This window comes from Netta rufina (assembly GCF_964035555.1).
Source record: "Netta rufina genome assembly, chromosome: 15".
NCBI classification, from domain to species: Eukaryota; Metazoa; Chordata; class Aves; order Anseriformes; family Anatidae; genus Netta; species Netta rufina.
Window position 1 is genome coordinate 10766509 of NC_140138.1, and position 18748 is coordinate 10785256.

General features: G+C 36.4%; 1 protein-coding gene across 1 annotated transcript in view; it reads left to right on the plus strand.

The window, feature by feature from the left end:
* Positions 1-18748, plus strand: part of CYTH3 (cytohesin 3) — a 51690-nt gene that overhangs the window by 26936 nt on the left and 6006 nt on the right. The window contains exons 3-9 of the mRNA XM_084296069.1: positions 129-193; positions 628-694; positions 4857-4975; positions 8731-8811; positions 10751-10863; positions 12471-12619; positions 13583-13694. Of these exons, the coding sequence (XP_084152195.1) occupies positions 129-193; positions 628-694; positions 4857-4975; positions 8731-8811; positions 10751-10863; positions 12471-12619; positions 13583-13694 (706 nt within the window). The remainder of the gene's footprint in view (positions 1-128; positions 194-627; positions 695-4856; positions 4976-8730; positions 8812-10750; positions 10864-12470; positions 12620-13582; positions 13695-18748) is intronic.

The window sequence follows — 18748 nt, forward strand, 5'->3', positions numbered from 1 at the left end:
TATCACTTGTCTTCAGCTGACTATCAAATAATTAAAGAAAAAAAAAAAACTAACGTCTTACTAGTACATGATAATTTAAAAATGAGTATTAATGTGGGTTAATTTAATTCACTTCCTTCTTTTGGCAGAGATTAAAATTTGAAATAGCTGAGGTTATGACAGAAATTGATAACCTGACCAGTGTGGAAGAAAGGTAAGTAGTGCCAACATACGGCCATGATTCAGTAAGACCTTGGAATAAGCTCTTCTAGGAACAGAAAATAAAAATGGCTTTATTATGCTAAACAAACATTTGATCACCTTTATTCAGTCTAATATAAAGCCTCTGAAGTTTGACACTATCCCATTCAGGTGTGTCATTCGTTTGGATTAAGAATATGTTCAATAGAATGTAATATTTTAGATGGTCCAATTAATAATGATACAGTTAATGGAAGCATCAATTACTTGAAATAACCGTAAATAGTAACATAATTTTCCCCCTTATAAAAAGTGAATGTCTCTTTCATAATATTAAAATACGAAGTAATCAAAATACAAATTAAAAGAAACTAATCCAGAAATGGTTCTGTTTTATAAGAATAACTTATAACTGCTTTTTTTTTTTTCCCTTTTCTCCATGTGTAGCAAAACTACACAAAGAAATAAACAGATAGCTATGGGAAGGAAGAAATTCAACATGGACCCTAAGAAGGTAAAGAATTATTATTGCTCGTCAGGAATCAAGTTCCTGCTTGTAATATGATCTATGGCAAATACAATCTGTTTTCTTAAGAAAACATTTCTGATAATATAAATTGTTAGGCCTTATTTGTATATCCTTTAGTACACTGAGCAGAGGGTTAATGTAGAAGCAGTCATTTTAGTCATTTGCCAGTCATGTGTGCTTTTTTCACTTAAGCAAACTTTTTTTTTGATCAGAAAAGGTTTTTATCAACAATCAAATATGCCAGGTATTGATTGAGCAGGCTTGCAGACAGATTATTTGTACCTGATAGAGGGAGTTCAATGTTGACTTGTCAAACAATTCTAAAAATACATTGATATTTGGTTAATAGTGAGGAAATAAATTTAATTCCCTCTGGTTCTTCCAAAATGCTTTTAACGTGGTTGATAATTATTTCTCATACAGGCTCTTACATTTGTATATCTAAATTCTGTTTGTGAAAGTCATATTTGAACATTTGTATATTTGTGTACATACACATATATGTACCTATACAGTTTGTACAAACACCTGCAGGTGGGAACTTCTGTTATCAGTTTCATTTAGCTGAAAAGTAAAGTAGTTCATTTTTCTGCAGTACCTCTACTTTTCTTAGAGTTAATAATTGTCTTGAAAACTGCGTGACCTGAACATTCTCTTACAGACTTCCCAATATATTTAAAAGAACTGTTTCAACATATGTGATTTTTTGTTTCTTTACTGTTTATGTTAAATTTGGCATCTTTCTGGCTTTGTTTTTCTGCCTTCTGCAGTCTTCATTGGGATTCCATTTTGAATTATTTTCTTTAACATCTTTCTTGAAATTGCCTTAACATTGTTTTTCTTTCAGATTGTGTTGAAGTCAGTTACATTTCGATGACTTTTCCTTCTTCTGGCTATTTTCAATTTACGAGAAGCACTCAAGTGTTTTGTGATGTAGAATGCTTTTGAAGCTAGCGACCATGTGTTTTATTTCTCAATTTCTCCATTTTGGTAGCAGTGTAACTTCATTTCTGTTGAGGGCAGAATATCCCCAATATCCTGGTAGTTTGCTCTTTTCCTCCAGCTCTTTTGTCTCCAGAAGCTTGTGGCAAAATCAGAATGATGTCAGATGCTTTTGTTCCAATGTTAACTGTTTTTTGTTATTGTTCTTGTTGGATGGAATTATTTCTATAAATAGATGCTGTGGCCACATTACTACTGTAACATAATATAAATGTGGTAAACAGACTTAGAGTAGTAATTCCTTAATAATGTTTATGAATCAGTGGCGGCCTGCAGTAGCTGGCTGCTCTAAAGCTGTATTGTCTCTCTGTTAGGAGCTGCTACTTGAAATAACAGGCAGCTGAAATCTGTGTCATTCTCATGTTGTATGAGAGAATGAACTTGGGGTCATTGCGAAAACGATGCTTTTCTTTTGTAGTGAGAGGGAAGATGGTCTCCGTATTTAGAAATGTGAAAAAAGTAAAGTAATAATATGTGCACTGAATTCCCAAAGTGGTGGTGTATTATTTTTTTTTAATCAAGTAATGGAGATATAATGTTTTCATAGAAGCAGGAACATTTTGAGCTTTCTTAACCATTTTTATTTAAAGATTTGAATTTTCTAATGTGGTACCCAGTATGTTGAATAATTGTCCCTGACCCCTTACCAGCAAAACATCATCACAATATATACGTTTAATGCAGTTATATCATGTAACATCACCAAATTTGCTGTTCAGATTTGGTTAGATAGTGTGGAAAGGACTGTGACGGTCAAGTTTGTAAAAAACACTTTAGGAATTCCAGTGCAGGGGATGTAAAGCTGTGCCTGAAGATCCCCGCATTGGATGCCAGTACTGTCTGTGATGGGCCCAGAAAATGAATTCTTTATAACAAAGACAGGGTTTAAATAACTGCAAATTCTCTAATTAAGATGCTATAAAAACTGAAACTCAAGGAAGACTGCATTGAACAGACCTAAATAAATAAATAAATAAATGCAATATTTGCAGTGAATATCGAATATTCCTGTAACAGTGCATTTTGTATGGGGAGGTCAAACTAGTACAGCCGCCTCCCATCTCGTATCAGTCTAGAGAAAGAAAATTTGCATCAAGACAAAAGATAGTGTAGGAGTTGATGGGTGTTTGGCTGGCCTATTTTACAATTTATTCCAGACGTTGGAGTTGTCCCAGACATTCCTTTCCTGTCTATCTGACTTCTGGTTCTTAAAGATCTGAAGGAAAAAGAAAAAAAAAAAAAAAGAATAATTTTTGTAGCATGCTAAGATAGCTGCTTCTGTGCATAGAAATTTATTTTCCATGATTCTAGTAATTTCCATTTTTCAGTAACCTGTATGACTTTTAAAAAATTACTCTGGACAGTCTGTCTACATTAAACATGAATAATACGGTCTTGGGTGTTGAATGAGGGAATCTGCAACTGCTGTTTCTTATGTTTGTTAGAAGGAAGGTTCTCTGGTGGTTGACAGATCTGAGAAAGCTTTTTGAATAACTTGCTATGGGAAAAAAAAGTGTTGTTTCATACTCAAATTAATTTTTTGTACAAATAATAAGTTACCAAATAAGCTTTGTAGTGATCGGTTTTGAGGAAAGCTCAGCTATTTCTGTTTCAAGATAAAACTGTTATTTTCCTTGCAACAAAGTCATCTCTGTTCTGAAATGAGTTATAAAAATACTGAGTTGTCAGTCAGACTACCAGCATGTCACTGAACTAAGTATCAGATGATGAAGCTGTTATGAGAGGAATTGTATTCCAGACTTTGTTTTTTTATAATTAAATGATAATGTGCCTGACAAGAAGTCAATTGTCTGGCCTAATTTAACAAAGAAGATGCAGTCTTGAAGCTAAAAACCAACCAACCATCCATACGAAAACAACAACAAAAACAAAAAACCAACCAAACAGGAAGATAATTACTTTTTTGAATATTACTGCAGGGCCTTCTGTGCTATATCAAAAAGTAATGGAAATTTTCCTAGATGTAATGAAATAAAAACTAAATATATTCCATTTGCAGAAATTTGAAAACTTCTGGCAATTGGAAAATTTCTGAAATTATCCAATATTCTAGCAGGAAATATTTGGAATAATTTATTGAGCTCTCCTGTACATACTTGGAATCCAAGGCATTAAGGATCCTTGCAGCTGCCATTTCTCCTTTTTAGCAGCGTGCTGCTCACGGTTTTGTGAAATTAGCAGGAATATTAACAACTTTGGGGTTATGTTGGAGTGGGGGAAGAGATGTCTCTTCATGACCTGTTAGGTGGTGGGATGACATCCTTTCCAGCCTTCCTGTAAACTTTATCTAACTCTCAATCTCCTTTCTTAACCACTTTGCAGAAAGCTCTCTGGGCACCCCCAGAGCGGGCAAGTTGTAGGGCCGGTGATTTATGGAAGCGTAGGGGCCCAGGGGCTTGACTGAGCGCCCACTGGGGGAGAGGTCTTACCTGAGGGTAAGAGTCCTCCTGGCTTTGGTAGAAGCTCTGTGGTAGATGCTTGACTGCTTTTTCTGGATAGTCCTTTGTGAATAGTTTAATTCAAGCACAACCAGCAGTCAGCGATAATCCCAGTGTCAGCATAAATTCTGTAAACTGGTTTCAGTGTCCTCAGCCACGACTTCTACTGCAAGTAGTGGCTTGATGTATTGGGTTGCAGTTTGCAGATGCTTTATTTTGTGTCGTGGTGGTAATTAAGTTATTCCTGCATACTTCGTTATATGATTTTACAGATTATGGCTCTGCAGACATTTATGCAATACAGTGAACAGGCCAACTTGCGCATCGACTCCACAGAGCAGCATGGAATTCAATTTATTCAATTAAAACAATATCTGATATTTGCAGTTGAGGAATTCTAACAGCCACCTAGTGCTTCTAGCCTTAAAATGTCTTCCCATTTTTATGTGTAAACCAGTACTAAATACTGCTTATCTGACTGGAAAACTTTCATTTGTTTACTGTTTTGTCTAAAAAAAACAAACAAACAAACAAAAAAACCAAACTTCTATAGGCTAATTTAATTCTTAAATGCTATGTGTATGTCTGTGTCCCTATATTAATGCCAACTGTTATGAGCAGTATTTACATAAATGTTTGCGGAAGAAAACATAACATTTATTTTCCTCTGTAATTGCTTTTCCTAGGGAATACAGTTTCTGATAGAAAATGACCTCCTGCAGAACACTGCAGAAGACATTGCACAGTTCCTTTACAAAGGAGAAGGATTAAATAAAACCGTAATCGGCGATTACCTCGGTGAAAGGTAAAATAAAAATATTGGAACTTTGTTCTTGTTTACAAAGCATACTTACTGGTTTGGTAGTTACCTTCCCCTTCACAGGCTGCACATAATAGCTGCTATTCTGAAATCTATAAAAGCTACAGTGGGAAGTAATACTAACCTATTACGATTTTTTTTTCTCTGCTTTCTTGTTGTTCTTTTTAATTGGATGCATTGTGGAAAAAAATATTTAATTAATTGTAACTTACCATTTTGAGAAAATATCTTTAAATTTGGCTATAACACACAATTTAATGCCATAAGTTTCTGGAATGACAGAGTTGTATTGCAACAGTTCCGGTAATTCTTGATACCGTGCCCAGACAAGGAGTGCCTTACAATTGCTTATATTTGGATGGTAAAGAAATAACTTATAAAAGATGGTAGTTCCTGGGACAGTTCTAAGAAGGTTTTAGCATTGCCGTCATCTCTGCACACAGACTTCCCATTAGTAAGTAGGTATCTCAAAGAGCAGCTGCACCATAGCTATATCAGTTCTAATGCAATAAACATGCAACGTGCATATTTTTGCATATGGTTGCATAACATAATAAAAATGCAAATTACCTCCATTGGTGTGCAAACTAGGAATTGATTTTTGGAAAAGGCAAGAGCAAGAGACAGAAGTGGAGAGTGGGTTGAAGTACATGTATCTACGTGCTTGCACATGTTCTGCTTCAGATGCCAGTTATGGAGGTTTGAAAGCTGACTCATTTAGGATCTACTCCTGCAGTGATATGTTCTGGCAGATCCCTTTTGAGACATCCGTAATCTGTTTACAGCATCAGCAGCTTAGTTTGTGAACAGCAGTTTCCTCCTGACATTAACAGGTTTAATGAAAGTTTTCACTGTGATACATACATTTTGAAAATGTTTGCCATGGAGCTGCTGTACCATATTTCAACAAGTTTTACATGAAAGCATTAGGATGTTCATCTTGAATATTTGGGCAGTGTTATACAATTACTCATTATGTCAACATCCATAATTACAGAATAGTAACAAAGCTTGTACAAAGCAGTCTGTATTCATTTTTGACAGCTTCATTCTACCTTCTGAAATACTTCCAGTTTTTCTAGCCCTAATCCTGGAACCTGCATACTCATGCAGAAAGGTCTTTCCAATATGTTCAGTCCTACAGGCATAGTCTAGAACAGTCATGTGACTATTTATAGGTTTGCATTTAAAATTCAAAAATGTATTGCTCATCCTTTTTCATTCCAAGCTGGGCAGCACTGTCATTTGGTCTGGAAACACTGGGCAACGTTTATTAACATTGAGCATGTATACTGATAAATACACAATTCAGTTGCATCTTCTTGATTTCTCATTATTTAAGTAAGAGAAATTTTAGCGATCAGTCCTGAATAGCAAATTTGATCAGGATTTTTTTAATAAATCTGTTAAATAGGTGATAAAATCTGAGGAGAAATGGGAAATAAAATGCCATTCCTATTTTGCCACAAAGCAGAAGTGTGTCCATTTTAAGGAGCAGTTAAATTAATATATATATATATATATATTTTAAGTTATGTTTTGTTTTAAAATAAAATTTATTCAACGTATTCAGTCATTCTACTCTAGTTGGGTTTTACTTGTTTCTTCGTTTCTGTGAAGGATATGATACTAGCATAGTAGTGGGAAAGGAAACTATATTTGTCTACTTTTTTTTTTTCCCCACTAATAGCAACTAGGAAGGTGAAGAGATGACAGTTTGATTTTTGGGAATGTGTATGAAAATTTCAAGGTAGTCAGGTCTGGAATGGGAATTGGTTCATAGTACTTCTTTAAATGCAAAATTAATTTCCCAGAAGCCTAATAATATGTATTCATTTTCCCCTGAAAACAATATATTAGGCCTTTAAGTCCTGGGGGAAATAACTGCCTTGGGATTAAACAGAATATGAGAACTGAGGTGGTCTTCAGCTGACAGTTCTGCTTTTGTGACTACCTTATAAACACTAGCTTATGCTATGCAAATGGCAGCACATATTACAGAAGAGTTTTTGTTCAGTTATGTACTTCCTACCTTTTATTAAGGCACCTGGAGTCTGAGGATGTTCCTTTTTACTTAGCCCACTCCCTCCCAGGGACCTATCATGAAATTGCTTCTGCATTCTAGCTAAATTTAGCTGAGGATGAGGCTAGGACAGACAACAGGATGAAAAATTAGTAGAATATCATGGCATAAAGAGAGATGCTTTAAGTTATTGACTTCTGGAGTATTACAGGCTCTGCAAACTGGAAAAAATGAATGGCAAAATGGAACAAAATAATACCTAAAAATGTACAACAAATAAGAGATGAATTGCATGCTATGAAAGATTTAAGTTTTCTTTATACATGGACAAGTCCTCATTTATTGTTAAGTGGCTTTCTAGACTTTTTGTGATACTGGCTTGTGTTGTTGGAGCTGTACCCAGCACAAGTATAACTATTAATCCAGTCTACAGTAAAACCTAGAAAAGCAAAAATTAGATTATAAAGCTAATTTTTGTTCTGAATTACTGCAGCTTTGTGTATGTGTAGGCAAGATAGATCTTTGCCTTAAAATACGAAAATAACCCTCTTGAGTGCTCAGTTTAATTGCACACTTGTGCCAGTGTACTGCCCTGCAAAATAGTCTTGAAGCTAAATTGCATATTAGTGAATTTGAGAGCTGCTTCTTTTTGCTTGATGGAGCTGATGTGTGTTTCTGTAAACGACATGGAAACATCTTAACAAATGGCTTGGTTTTAAGTATTTGCTTGTGAGTGTTCTGGGCTGGCTACACGTATTTAGTCAGTAATGCAACAGATCATTCTTGGTGGATGCACACCTTTCTATTTTTGGGTGGAGGCTGATATGCAACATTCTGCCTTGGTGATGTATTTAAAGCACACCCTAAGGTTTACAAACCTTTATGCTTCTGGCTTCTGGCACTGTGAACTTAGTGATGGTGTAGACTAAATTCTATCTGGATCCAAATCATTTTGTGTTCATCAACATTTAAATATTACTTTTGCATTCAAATACCCTTGTATCAAACAAAGCACGCTTTGGCTCACAATGCCAAATGATGCATAACGATGTAAAAGATAGTTAAGTGCAAGCCAAGTAAAAAGGTATTCTGATCTTAGTAAACTTGTATTGTAATAGGTTTTGAGAATGGAATAAGAATGTGATGCTTATTAAGTAGCTCTTTCAAAAAAATGTTATTTTCTTAGTTATAATGGGTTGAAGTATTTCTGTTGCTTGTTTCTGTATGTGAATTAATATATTGATTTAATATTTTTCATTCTTAGAGGGGGGGGGGGGAAGAGGATAATCTATTTTCTCTGTGTTGTATTAGAAATTAAACCTACATAAGCTGTTGCTTTAAGTGTTCCTGACACAATTTCTGCAAAAGATTTTTTGTACTGACCAGTTTTATCAAATATCTTCCCATGTCAAAGTAGGTGCAGTAATAATAAATAACGAAGCAAAGGAAGCCAGGTCATTTTTCAGGTCAATCAAATAAGCAGTTGAAATCCGTTAAAGTATACTGGCTATTGCTAATTTAGATTATTAGTGTTTGCAGAAATGGGCAAAACACTAGCAATTAAAATACTCAAATATGTAAACAATTTCTGGTGGTTTGATTTGATCAGTATGATCATCTATTTGTTTGCTTATTATCAGGGAGAAAAATAAAGATAACTAAGAAGGCTTTTAAGTTCAGAATTCTAAATGTCTGTTTCCATTCTTGTCTTTCATAGAGATGAATTTAATATTAAAGTTCTTCAGGCGTTTGTTGAACTCCATGAGTTCGCTGATCTCAATCTTGTACAAGCCTTAAGGTGAGTAAATTTTTTCTGTTTTTCTCCCAGAGCTTCCTTTATCAAATTGCATGTTTGTATGAGTCACTGTGTTGATTTACCATCAGAAAGCTGATCTAAAGCTCAGCAGGGTTATATATTCCACAAGTTAGCAGAGACAGCTCTGTTGTAGCACTTCCAATTGTTTGTGTTTATGTTGCCTTTGAAGGTGAAAAATGTTATTATTTCAGACAAATACAAACAACTGAACAGTAGCCATCGCTCTTAGGTGTGCCTGCCAAATGTGGACATTTGAAGACCCATTTTGTATCTTAGCACAGAGATAGGGTTTTGTTTGTTTTTAACCTAAAACAAGCAAACAAATCTTCTTTACTGCCTTCTTCTTTCTCCTTTTCTTCCGTTTTAACTTGTTCCTTTGGGTGGGTGGGGGAGTCCTGCTGACAGAAAACAAAAGTGTAAAATCTTAATATACTTTTTTCCCTTTCTAAGTTAACACTTGACTTGATTTCTTTGGGATGGCAGCGTACAGTGACCTTGTGAAGGCTGCTCTTGTCTTGGTGGAAATCCACAGTTAGTCCAGCAAATAAAGTTGGTCTAGACAGTTTTGCCAGTTTCATTGCCACAAGTGACTCCCTCCTGACACCAGATAAATTGAATTGTTCATGTGATCTTTGTCTCTGGTGCAGTGCCTTGTGATGTGGTGTCAGAACAGCTTTGCTATGGTCGAGTGATGTGGTGATGATAACCTGAGCTGCCTGAGGCTTGAGCTAAGGCTCTGGCTGCTGAAGCTTGTCTGGGAGGCTTCATATTCCTGTCTCTTTTACCCAACTTAATGTTAGGCTTGACTTTATTCTTCCTTAGCAGCTGCTACTATTAAATATTTGTATTTTGGTAGCTTACAAAATTCGTGAGCTGGGTTGGAACCTTGTACGAGGTGAGTAAAAGACAGTATGTAGAACTGAACAAGCTAAAGATGGCCTGTGACAATTTGATATCATGTCTTAAAATGAAAACCTACGAGGATGGAAGTAAATGATTATTATATTGGGTCCCAGTGTACAGGGAATATAGAGAACTTGTTTTGCATGGCAGAGCATGTAAATTTGCTGGTTTAGGTCCTGTTTTATTTTAGATAATTCTTTTGCTAAGAAAGAAAAAAGAACAAGTGATTAAATTCATTGGAGCGTTTTAGTTCCACAGTGTGCTAAAAGTGAATTTGTAAAGATTTCTGTCCTGTATGCATTCCAGTGTACCTATATGTAGAAACAGTAAGTTGTGAAACTAAAAACTCTATTTCAGTTCACGCAGCTAAACAGGAGAACAGATCTCCCACATATATTATAAAATTACTGAGATGATATTGCGAGTCTTTCTTTATAAGATCTGCGTCTGATTCTTGTAGGGTGAACTCACGCTTGACAGGCAGCATCTCTCTCAAAGCACTGGGGTTTTTCTTGTCGTATTTTTATTTTTTTAATGTTTGAGGAATTCAGGCAAAGATGTTGAGTGTAGTGTTCTTTGCTGCTTTCTCCTTCCGGAAATATTTTATTTACTATGTCTTTTTACATTGAAAGTGAAGTCTAGTTGAGTGTTTATTGCTTTTAGTATCCAGGAAACCTAGGGGAGGACTGAACTGTTTTGTTTCCCCGTAGTATTCTCGTGGCAAAATGGGATGCATACAGAAAATTGTTTACTAGTCTGGAAAATGAAGAGAGTCTCAGAATATGAACTGCCATGTTACCTTGCCTGATAGCATGCAGTGTTGCTGGCTGAATTACTGGGCTAGCCATCTGTGCATGTTGCTTTATAATAGCTCCTGACTTGTGTTGTTGAGAGACTGAGAACCTATTTCTAGGACATTTTATATAGATATTGCTGACTTTTGTTTCCAATTATCAGTAATAGATGCTTAATACATAATGACTGGAATGAGTCTAACAACTATTCTTCCTTTCTGTAGGCAGTTTCTGTGGAGCTTCAGACTCCCAGGAGAGGCTCAAAAAATTGATCGTATGATGGAAGCTTTTGCTTCACGCTATTGCCTTTGTAACCCAGGAGTTTTTCAGTCTACAGGTTAGTTAATTATGTGATTTTTTTTTTTTTTTTTTTTTTTCCCCTTGATATGTATTCTCCTATATTTGGTGCAAGGAAACAATGGCCAATTTAGAAGTTCAGGATAAAAAAGTATGTGAACTAACACATTTCTGAGAACTCAGAAAATGCCACTGTCTAATCCTGTGCTTTATGTCCAGGAGGTGCAAGCTGATGGTCAGAATGCATTTCCATTTACAAAACTTTACTTTTCATATATAAGCTAATTGGAATCTTAGTTCTCCAATTCCAAGCCAAAAATCTCTGGTGACATTTCTAAAGTGTGTTTTAAGCTCTAGTATTAGATATCAGTATATCCTGGTAAAACTGCCATTTTTTGTAAGCAGCAGTTCCAGTGATGACCCAAGAAGATCTTGATGCTTTGATGTTTTTTCAGGATAATAATACATTACCTGTTCCTCAAGAAACATAAAAGGAAAAACAAAACAAAAGTAGTAAATGATTGATGGTGGACAAAGTTGGAAAGACAGAAAAACTTAACCAAACAGCAGACAGGAATCCCTTAAAGCAGACATGCATATAATTGGCAGAGCTACCTGCAAGAAAAATGATGGTTCTAAGATACGTAAGATTACATAGACTAAGGGGCTCAGCCAGGTGAGACCTATAGGTTGGGTAATCTCATCTGTCAGGTATAAGGACTTCACACCTGAATGTCTCCTTATCAAGTCTACCTAATATGTGGCTGTAGTATATTACCAAGAACATCATCAATTTTTTCATTACGAGGACTGTGTCCTTTCTCTTTTGCAGTCTGCTCATCAATGACTTATCTCAGTTAAAAATGCACCTCAGTTTTGCATTTAATTGCTTGGTCTAGGGTTATTTGGGCCATAAAAGGCTAACAAAGCTCTGCGATACTGCACAGAATGCCCTAGTGTTCTAACATTGCTATATGCACGCACAGCTCGCTGCTGCTCAGTTAATTTGAGGAAGAAAGAGGCGAGGAAAAGGTTAACATAAAGCAGGTCAGCAACAGCTACAGAGGGAAATCCTTATTGAAAACAAAATGCTGAAGATGCAAACACATCTTTCCTCAGTGGAAAGATGTGTTTGGAAGGATTTCCATCCTGCTTTTTCTCACATGGGATTTTGTACTTGAATTCTGGGATAATTTACCACAGTCATAACCATATCAAAAGGCATGATGAGATCTCTTGTTATCCTTTGGTATTGTCCAGTGCTATTAACCCCCTCATCTATGCCAACAAATTTACTCATTTTTACTCATTTACATTTAGAAATGACAGTTCTCTTAAATTTTGCCCAACACCTCAGACTTCCAAGTGAAGTGCTAATATATGGTGATACCAATGATTTCAGAGTTTTAAAATTTTTCATATTCTATTCTTCTGCTGAGTTTCTTATACTGGCTTTTAATTTGAGTTGTTACCTTTTTTTTTTTTCTTTTTTTTTCTTAGGCTTACTCAACAGTTCATAGAAAAATTTGTGACTTTTTTGTGTATAGTGCTTAGTATTTCATCAGTCGGGATGAGCTACATACTCACTTTATGGGTTTATAGAAAGTATACAAAGAAATATAAAACACTTTTCAAATCTCATTTCAGATACATGCTATGTGCTATCATTTGCGATCATTATGTTAAATACCAGTCTGCACAACCACAATGTAAGAGATAAACCAACAGTAGAGAGGTTTATTTCTATGAATCGTGGAATTAATGAAGGTGGAGACCTTCCAGAAGAATTGCTACGAGTAAGTTAAATTGGGGGGATAAAAAAGAGGTTGCTTTGTGTTTTTTAATAGGAAACTTGAAAGCACATGCAACAGTTCTCAGACTGATTTGTCAAGGGAAGTAAGAACACTTCCTAGCATGCATAACTATTTAAGAAGCTGAAAGAAGCATTCTCTGATGTTCATGGCCTCTTCGGTTAGTTGTCTCTCAATCTTACGTTGAGGAGGGTAGATTGCAGAGGAAGTACTCTGTGTAACCCTCGGCAGTTCCTTCATAGAATCATAGAATGGCTGGGGTTGGAAGGGACCTTAAAGACCATGCAATTCCAACCTCCCTGCCATGGGCAGGGACACCTCCCAGTAGAAGAGAATGCCCAGGGCTTCATCCAACCATGAACACCTCCAAGGATGGGGCATTCACAGCTTCTCTGGGCAGCCTGTGCCAGTGTCTCAACACCCTCTGAGTGAAGAATTTCCTCTTAGCATCTAATCTAAATCTCCCCTCTTTTAGTTTAAAACCATTCCGCATTAGTTTAAAAACATTACCTTGATACATTTCCGTGTATCTTGTGAAGCTTTGTCCTGTCCCCTGAGATACCAGTAGACGTACTTATTTCTCTAAGACAGTGTGATGGTTTAAAGTATTTTCTGAAAATCCGGATTTGTTTGGCCACACTTGTATTAAATGAGTACTGTTTGAGAAGCTGAAACCTTTGAAATACTGAATTCTGAAAGAAAAACGTCTTTGTTGGGATGTACTTGTAAAATCTGTAGAGAGAAAGAGACACTTGTTTATAGATGATGTGATTTAAAAACAGACTTACTCAAAGTAGTAAACAACGATTGAGAAGGGATGGTCCCGAACGTTATGGACAATATTTCCTTTGTGTTTTTTTTTAATACAAATAGTCTGAGAAGCAGTAGGATGCATTTTCTGTTAGACATTATTAATGAGGTATTTTTCCTCTTTTTTTATTCTTCTAGAATTTATATGAAAGTATTAAGAATGAGCCGTTTAAAATTCCAGAGGATGATGGAAATGATCTAACGCATACGTTTTTTAATCCAGATAGAGAAGGTTGGCTGCTGAAATTAGGTTAGTTATAAGGGCACTATTGCTGCTATGTGTTTGTTCGTTGTTAGCATGTCTGCTCCTTCTGTGTCTAACTGCTTTCTCCTAAATGTAATAGGATTAATCTTGTAACTTGTACTTAAAAATGTATACCATAATCAGTAACTCCTTTACAACTAAAGGTCGTTACTTCTTGTTTTACATATCCAAATTAGTGATCTTATTTCCAACTTTGGAGTTTTATTTCTGATATTTGAGAAGTGAAAACTCAGCAACAGAAAGGAAACTCCACATGGTATTTGCCACATGCTGTGACTGATAAATAACATCTAAATCTCCATGAAGTCATTTCAGAAAACGAATATGAAATTTCAATTCAGTTTTCTGTGTGCAAAAAGAAAGGATTTCTCTTCAAATAGTTATTTTTGTATGTCTTTATTTTTCCATATTATTTGTGAGTTTCTCTTGGTTTGGTTTTGGCTATGATTTTTTAATGAGTGGTTTAAATGTGCCTTCTTGTTTTCCTTATGGCCTATGACCTATCACCTTTCTGTTCTGTGACTGGCTGTCTCTGCTTATTCTGCATTAGGAGGTACGTATCTGATTGCTTTCCAGTCCCATCTTGTTCAGTTGCTCATTCTTTTATTTTCTTCCTCCTTCCTCCTGTCTTTTCTTTTCTTTTTTTTCTTTTCTTTATTTTTTTTAATCAAATTTATTATAGCATTTTGCTTTTTCACTCAGTGTCACTAACAGTATCATCAGTGGTATTCTGTCCACAAAAGACTGGCATGTTAGTGTCTAGCTCACATGCAAGTGTCTTCTGTTTAATTAAAAAAAAAAAGTGTTTAAATGTAAAGCAGAAAAATAAAGATGACTTCTCAGCGAACTTCTCAGGGTCACTGAAGAATACAACAAGGGAAGAGTAATTTCAACCGAGAGAAAAGCCTTTCTTATCCTTGTAATCAAGTTCTAGGGTGATTTTGTTACATGTATTAGATTATTGAGAAATTTTATTACAATTGATGTACATTTGAACTATACATATATAAAAGTTGTTATTTTTGCTATTTATTTTCCTTTGTTAAGCAAGCTATATATATTATTTACAGAATGTTAAATGAGTGCGAAGTTCAAGGTCACTAGAATCTTTGAATTTGCAGTCTCCTGGCACAGCTTTCTCAACAAAAAAAGGCTTTCAAGATGAAGTAGATAAAATGCATTTTCTGGAGAAGAGGTTGGGAATAAGCTCTTGTTATGAATGCTAGGCATATCTGTCCCTTCTCTGTCGGTTGCCAATACTCCTCATAGAATTATATGCATACAGAGAGTGCAAGCAAGAGTGGGAGTGTGCACGTAGAGGAGTGTCAAACATCCACTGTGGAACAAAGAGTCAATAAAATACATATGAGAGAATTGAAAGAAATAAAAATAGAGGAACAAGGAAGTTGAAGAAAAAAGGTGACTGCTGAAAGCTGCTGGGTACTTGTGCACCTGCCACCTCCAGCGCAGCAAGTAGGGCCAATGAAGCCAGCTTTTCCTTGTGGATGGTGTAAATGAGAGACAATACACAGGAAACCCAACAGCAAAAGCGTGCATGAGACTGCAGGGTGTTGCTGGTGACGCTCCCACATCAGCGGGGTTATTTGAATAAGGAAATTAAATGTGTCCTGAAGCCTTCGGTGAATCAGCCTATGAATGCATGAAGCTGTGCTTCCTGGAAAGACTGCGTTTTTTCAGCAGGCGCAGACTGCGTACAGACAAATACATTTTGCTAAATGAGGTGAATTGACCAAAACCAAACCTGGCAATATTCTTTCCTTTTCATTCTTTCCTCCTTCTTTCTCCTCCCTTGAGTTTCCTATTTACTAGGAGTCTTAAACTGTATGTTAGAGAGTACTATCTTGATCCACATAATCTGCATCGCTACAACCCTTTCTGTTGGGAATCCATGAATTTCAGAGTACTTGAGTTTCTTTTTATTTCTGGAAGATGTGGATGTTTAAAATCTTGGTATTGTTGAGATGCTGAGGAGATACTATTCCTGTGTGAGAGTTCAGGTGCTCAATTGTGTTAATTCTTGCGTAAAAGATCAAAGTTCATATATAAAACTATGAGTAAGACAAGCCCTGACTCAAATCCTGAGTCTTATCAAGACACTATTTTGTTTTACTTACAGTCTCTCTTCCCATTTGTCTACCTGTGCCCTTCTATTTGGTATTGCAGCTTGCTGCGTTGATTCTTCTCTGGGCAGGAGATGGATATTGTGGAACTACCGTATATAGTAAAATTCACCTGTCCTAAAGACTTCCCCAGCTCTCTAGCCAGATGTGTTTTTAGAAAGCTGTGCTTCCCAAATGCTTGCTGTTGTGAAGCTTGCTGCTCTGAATTGTTCACAGGTGCCTTAGTGTGAGTCCAAGTGCCAAACCGGGCAGCCAGGCAGCACTTCTGGCTTTATCTATGTAGACTCAGCTGGCTCTTTCCTGTAGATGCTCTTAGTCTCAGTAAACCTGAATTATCATTTGAAGCATGGTGTAATGAAAACAAATGCTACAAGTGAGAAAAAGCTGAAAGCTGCCGAGTGCTTATGAATCCTCACATAGAGCAGCTTGAGACATCACTAGATTTTAGATGTTTCTGCATCATGATTGGTGGTGGTGTTTACCATGAAATTTTGTACCTTCCAACTGAAGGTATTTGAAATTTTTATATGGGCTGTCTGTCCTAATTTCTAACTAATAATCATTTTGCTCAGGGAGGGCGTTCCCGTGTCTAAAACAGCTTCTCTTGGCAAACAGCTTGGTTTGCGTAATTCCTTCTAGTTAGAGGGAAGCTGTGACATAGCTCTACCAAACTGGAGAGGAAATGATTCAAGCCTGACACGTGATTGTGTTAATTTTTTTCTGCCACTCAGGCAGCAACTGAGAGCTTGGAGGTTGTCCAAAGGCCTTGCTTCTGGGCCCATTCTGCCCATGGCGTTTGTTCTAGCACATCTGTCCTTGGGAGGATGTCACTGCTTTTCCTAAATCCAGGGTGAGAGAATAATGGTTGGTGATCAGGAAACTGATGCCTTCCGGTTCCCATCTGGGTCGCATGGATGCTGTTCTAGTTTAAGGCAGTCGATGTTGCTGTTGAGGTAAACGTTTTCAAAGAAATGCAAACAGAATTGTGTGTAACTGCAGTTTCTGAGTCTAATTCCACCTAGTGGTATCTAAATGAACTGAGACATACAAAAAAAAAGAAAAACATTATTTTTATTTCTGTCTACATGACTCTATTTCCCCATTAAAACATTATTTACAAATGTGCTGAAGATTTGAGTAGAATTTTCTGACTTCGGATACTTTGCTGCCTTTGGTTGTAAAACCATTTTTAGTTTTTGAAGTCAGTGTTTCCTAAGTCAGTGCCAATTGTTTTTCCCTTTGGCCTAGGTTGTTTATTTTACCTTATTCTCTAGTTCATACTTTCTCCAGAGTTGAAAAAAAAAATCCAATGTTGGTTTACTTAGGTGAAGAGGATTTTTCTTTCTCTTTCTATACATTTTGCATTATGGCCTTTTCTTGTAGTTTCCTTAAATTTTGACTGACAAGATTTACTTTATTTTGTTTGTCCTTGCATTTCAGTTAATCAGCTAGATCCTTGAGAATTACATGCTCTGTATCTCTCCATTTCTGTAAAAGTATATGGATTCATACTCCATTTTTTTGATCCTTTTCTGATAACTTAATTCCTTTCAGTTTTAATCTCGAAGAAGCTGACAACTGGAATAAGACATGAAGCACGGTACTAACCCTCTGTGCTGTTGTTTTGTGAGCCTACAGCAATTTTGGCCGAGGAAAAGAATTTTTTGTTATCAGTAGTTCTTACCATTAATCTTGTATGCCATGCTTATGATCCCCAAAGCCTTATCAACCAGCCTCTTGGGTTTTAGCCCATTTTTAAAGGCATATTAAACACGTTGTATGGTGACCCCTGCAAACTTGATGAGTACAGATTAGATTGCCTTTCAAGCTTTTTATTAGAGTTTCTGTGCTGTTGACAGCTGCAACTAAGTAATGGGGTGGGGATACAGAGATTTATATATTAGAATACTTGCTTATCTTGGGCAAAAAAATATCCTGCCTCGCTTTTTTTTTTTTTTTTTTTTTTTTTTTTTTGTGGAAGAGAAGAGTAACTCATAGCTTGGTTGGGAACAGAGACCTGTGCTGCAGTTCCACAGCTCGTACGAGTGCTGTGACCTGGTGAGCTACTGGCTGGCTGAGAGAAGGGAGCTGCAATGAACACTGCAATGAACCTTGGATTACCTGAAAAATAGATCCTGTTACGGTGATAGGAAGGACTGCCCTGGCAGTCATCTTGACTTGGTTGCTGCATATTCATTGATTGAGAAGTGAATCAAGCTAAAGTTGGCTGATTTTCCATTCCAGGCCTAAATACTTCCTGGTACTTGAACCAGCGCTTAGTCAAGGTTATGGGAATTTTTCTAGTGACTCATGTGCCAGTTTGATTGTTCCTACAATGATTTATTTAAGGACCTGTCACAGTGGTTGTACTAAAATGCCACCAATTCTTCCCTCACTGTCTCCAGTTCACTCAACCATCCATTCTGTCACGGCTTCTGCATCTTGCACTATTTTGCCTTCTCTTATTTCACCACACCTGCTTGCAGATTAATTTTTTCTTGGGATATGTGTGCGTGTAGTGGAAACGTGCAATTTATTGAGTACGTTGAACATTGCAGCATGTTAGCACTGGGCTATAACACAGGTCATTAAACCAACTGAAACAAAGATACAACATTCAACAAGACTTGGTCTGCATTGCAAATACATAGTAGACTGGTATAAAAAATAACGATATTCCTAGAATTGAGGATTATATCAAAAAAGTTTCAACTGTCTCAAGAAGAGCAGATGAAAAAATATGCTTGTGTCTTAAATTTAGTTACATGACCTAAATAAAATTGGGGGCCTTGTGTATATTAATGGTACTCTTTTATCCAGGGTGTTCAATAGCAATATTTTGAGACATTTGGGTTAATGAGGTGAAATCATTGCTGAATGGATGATGCACAGGTGGTG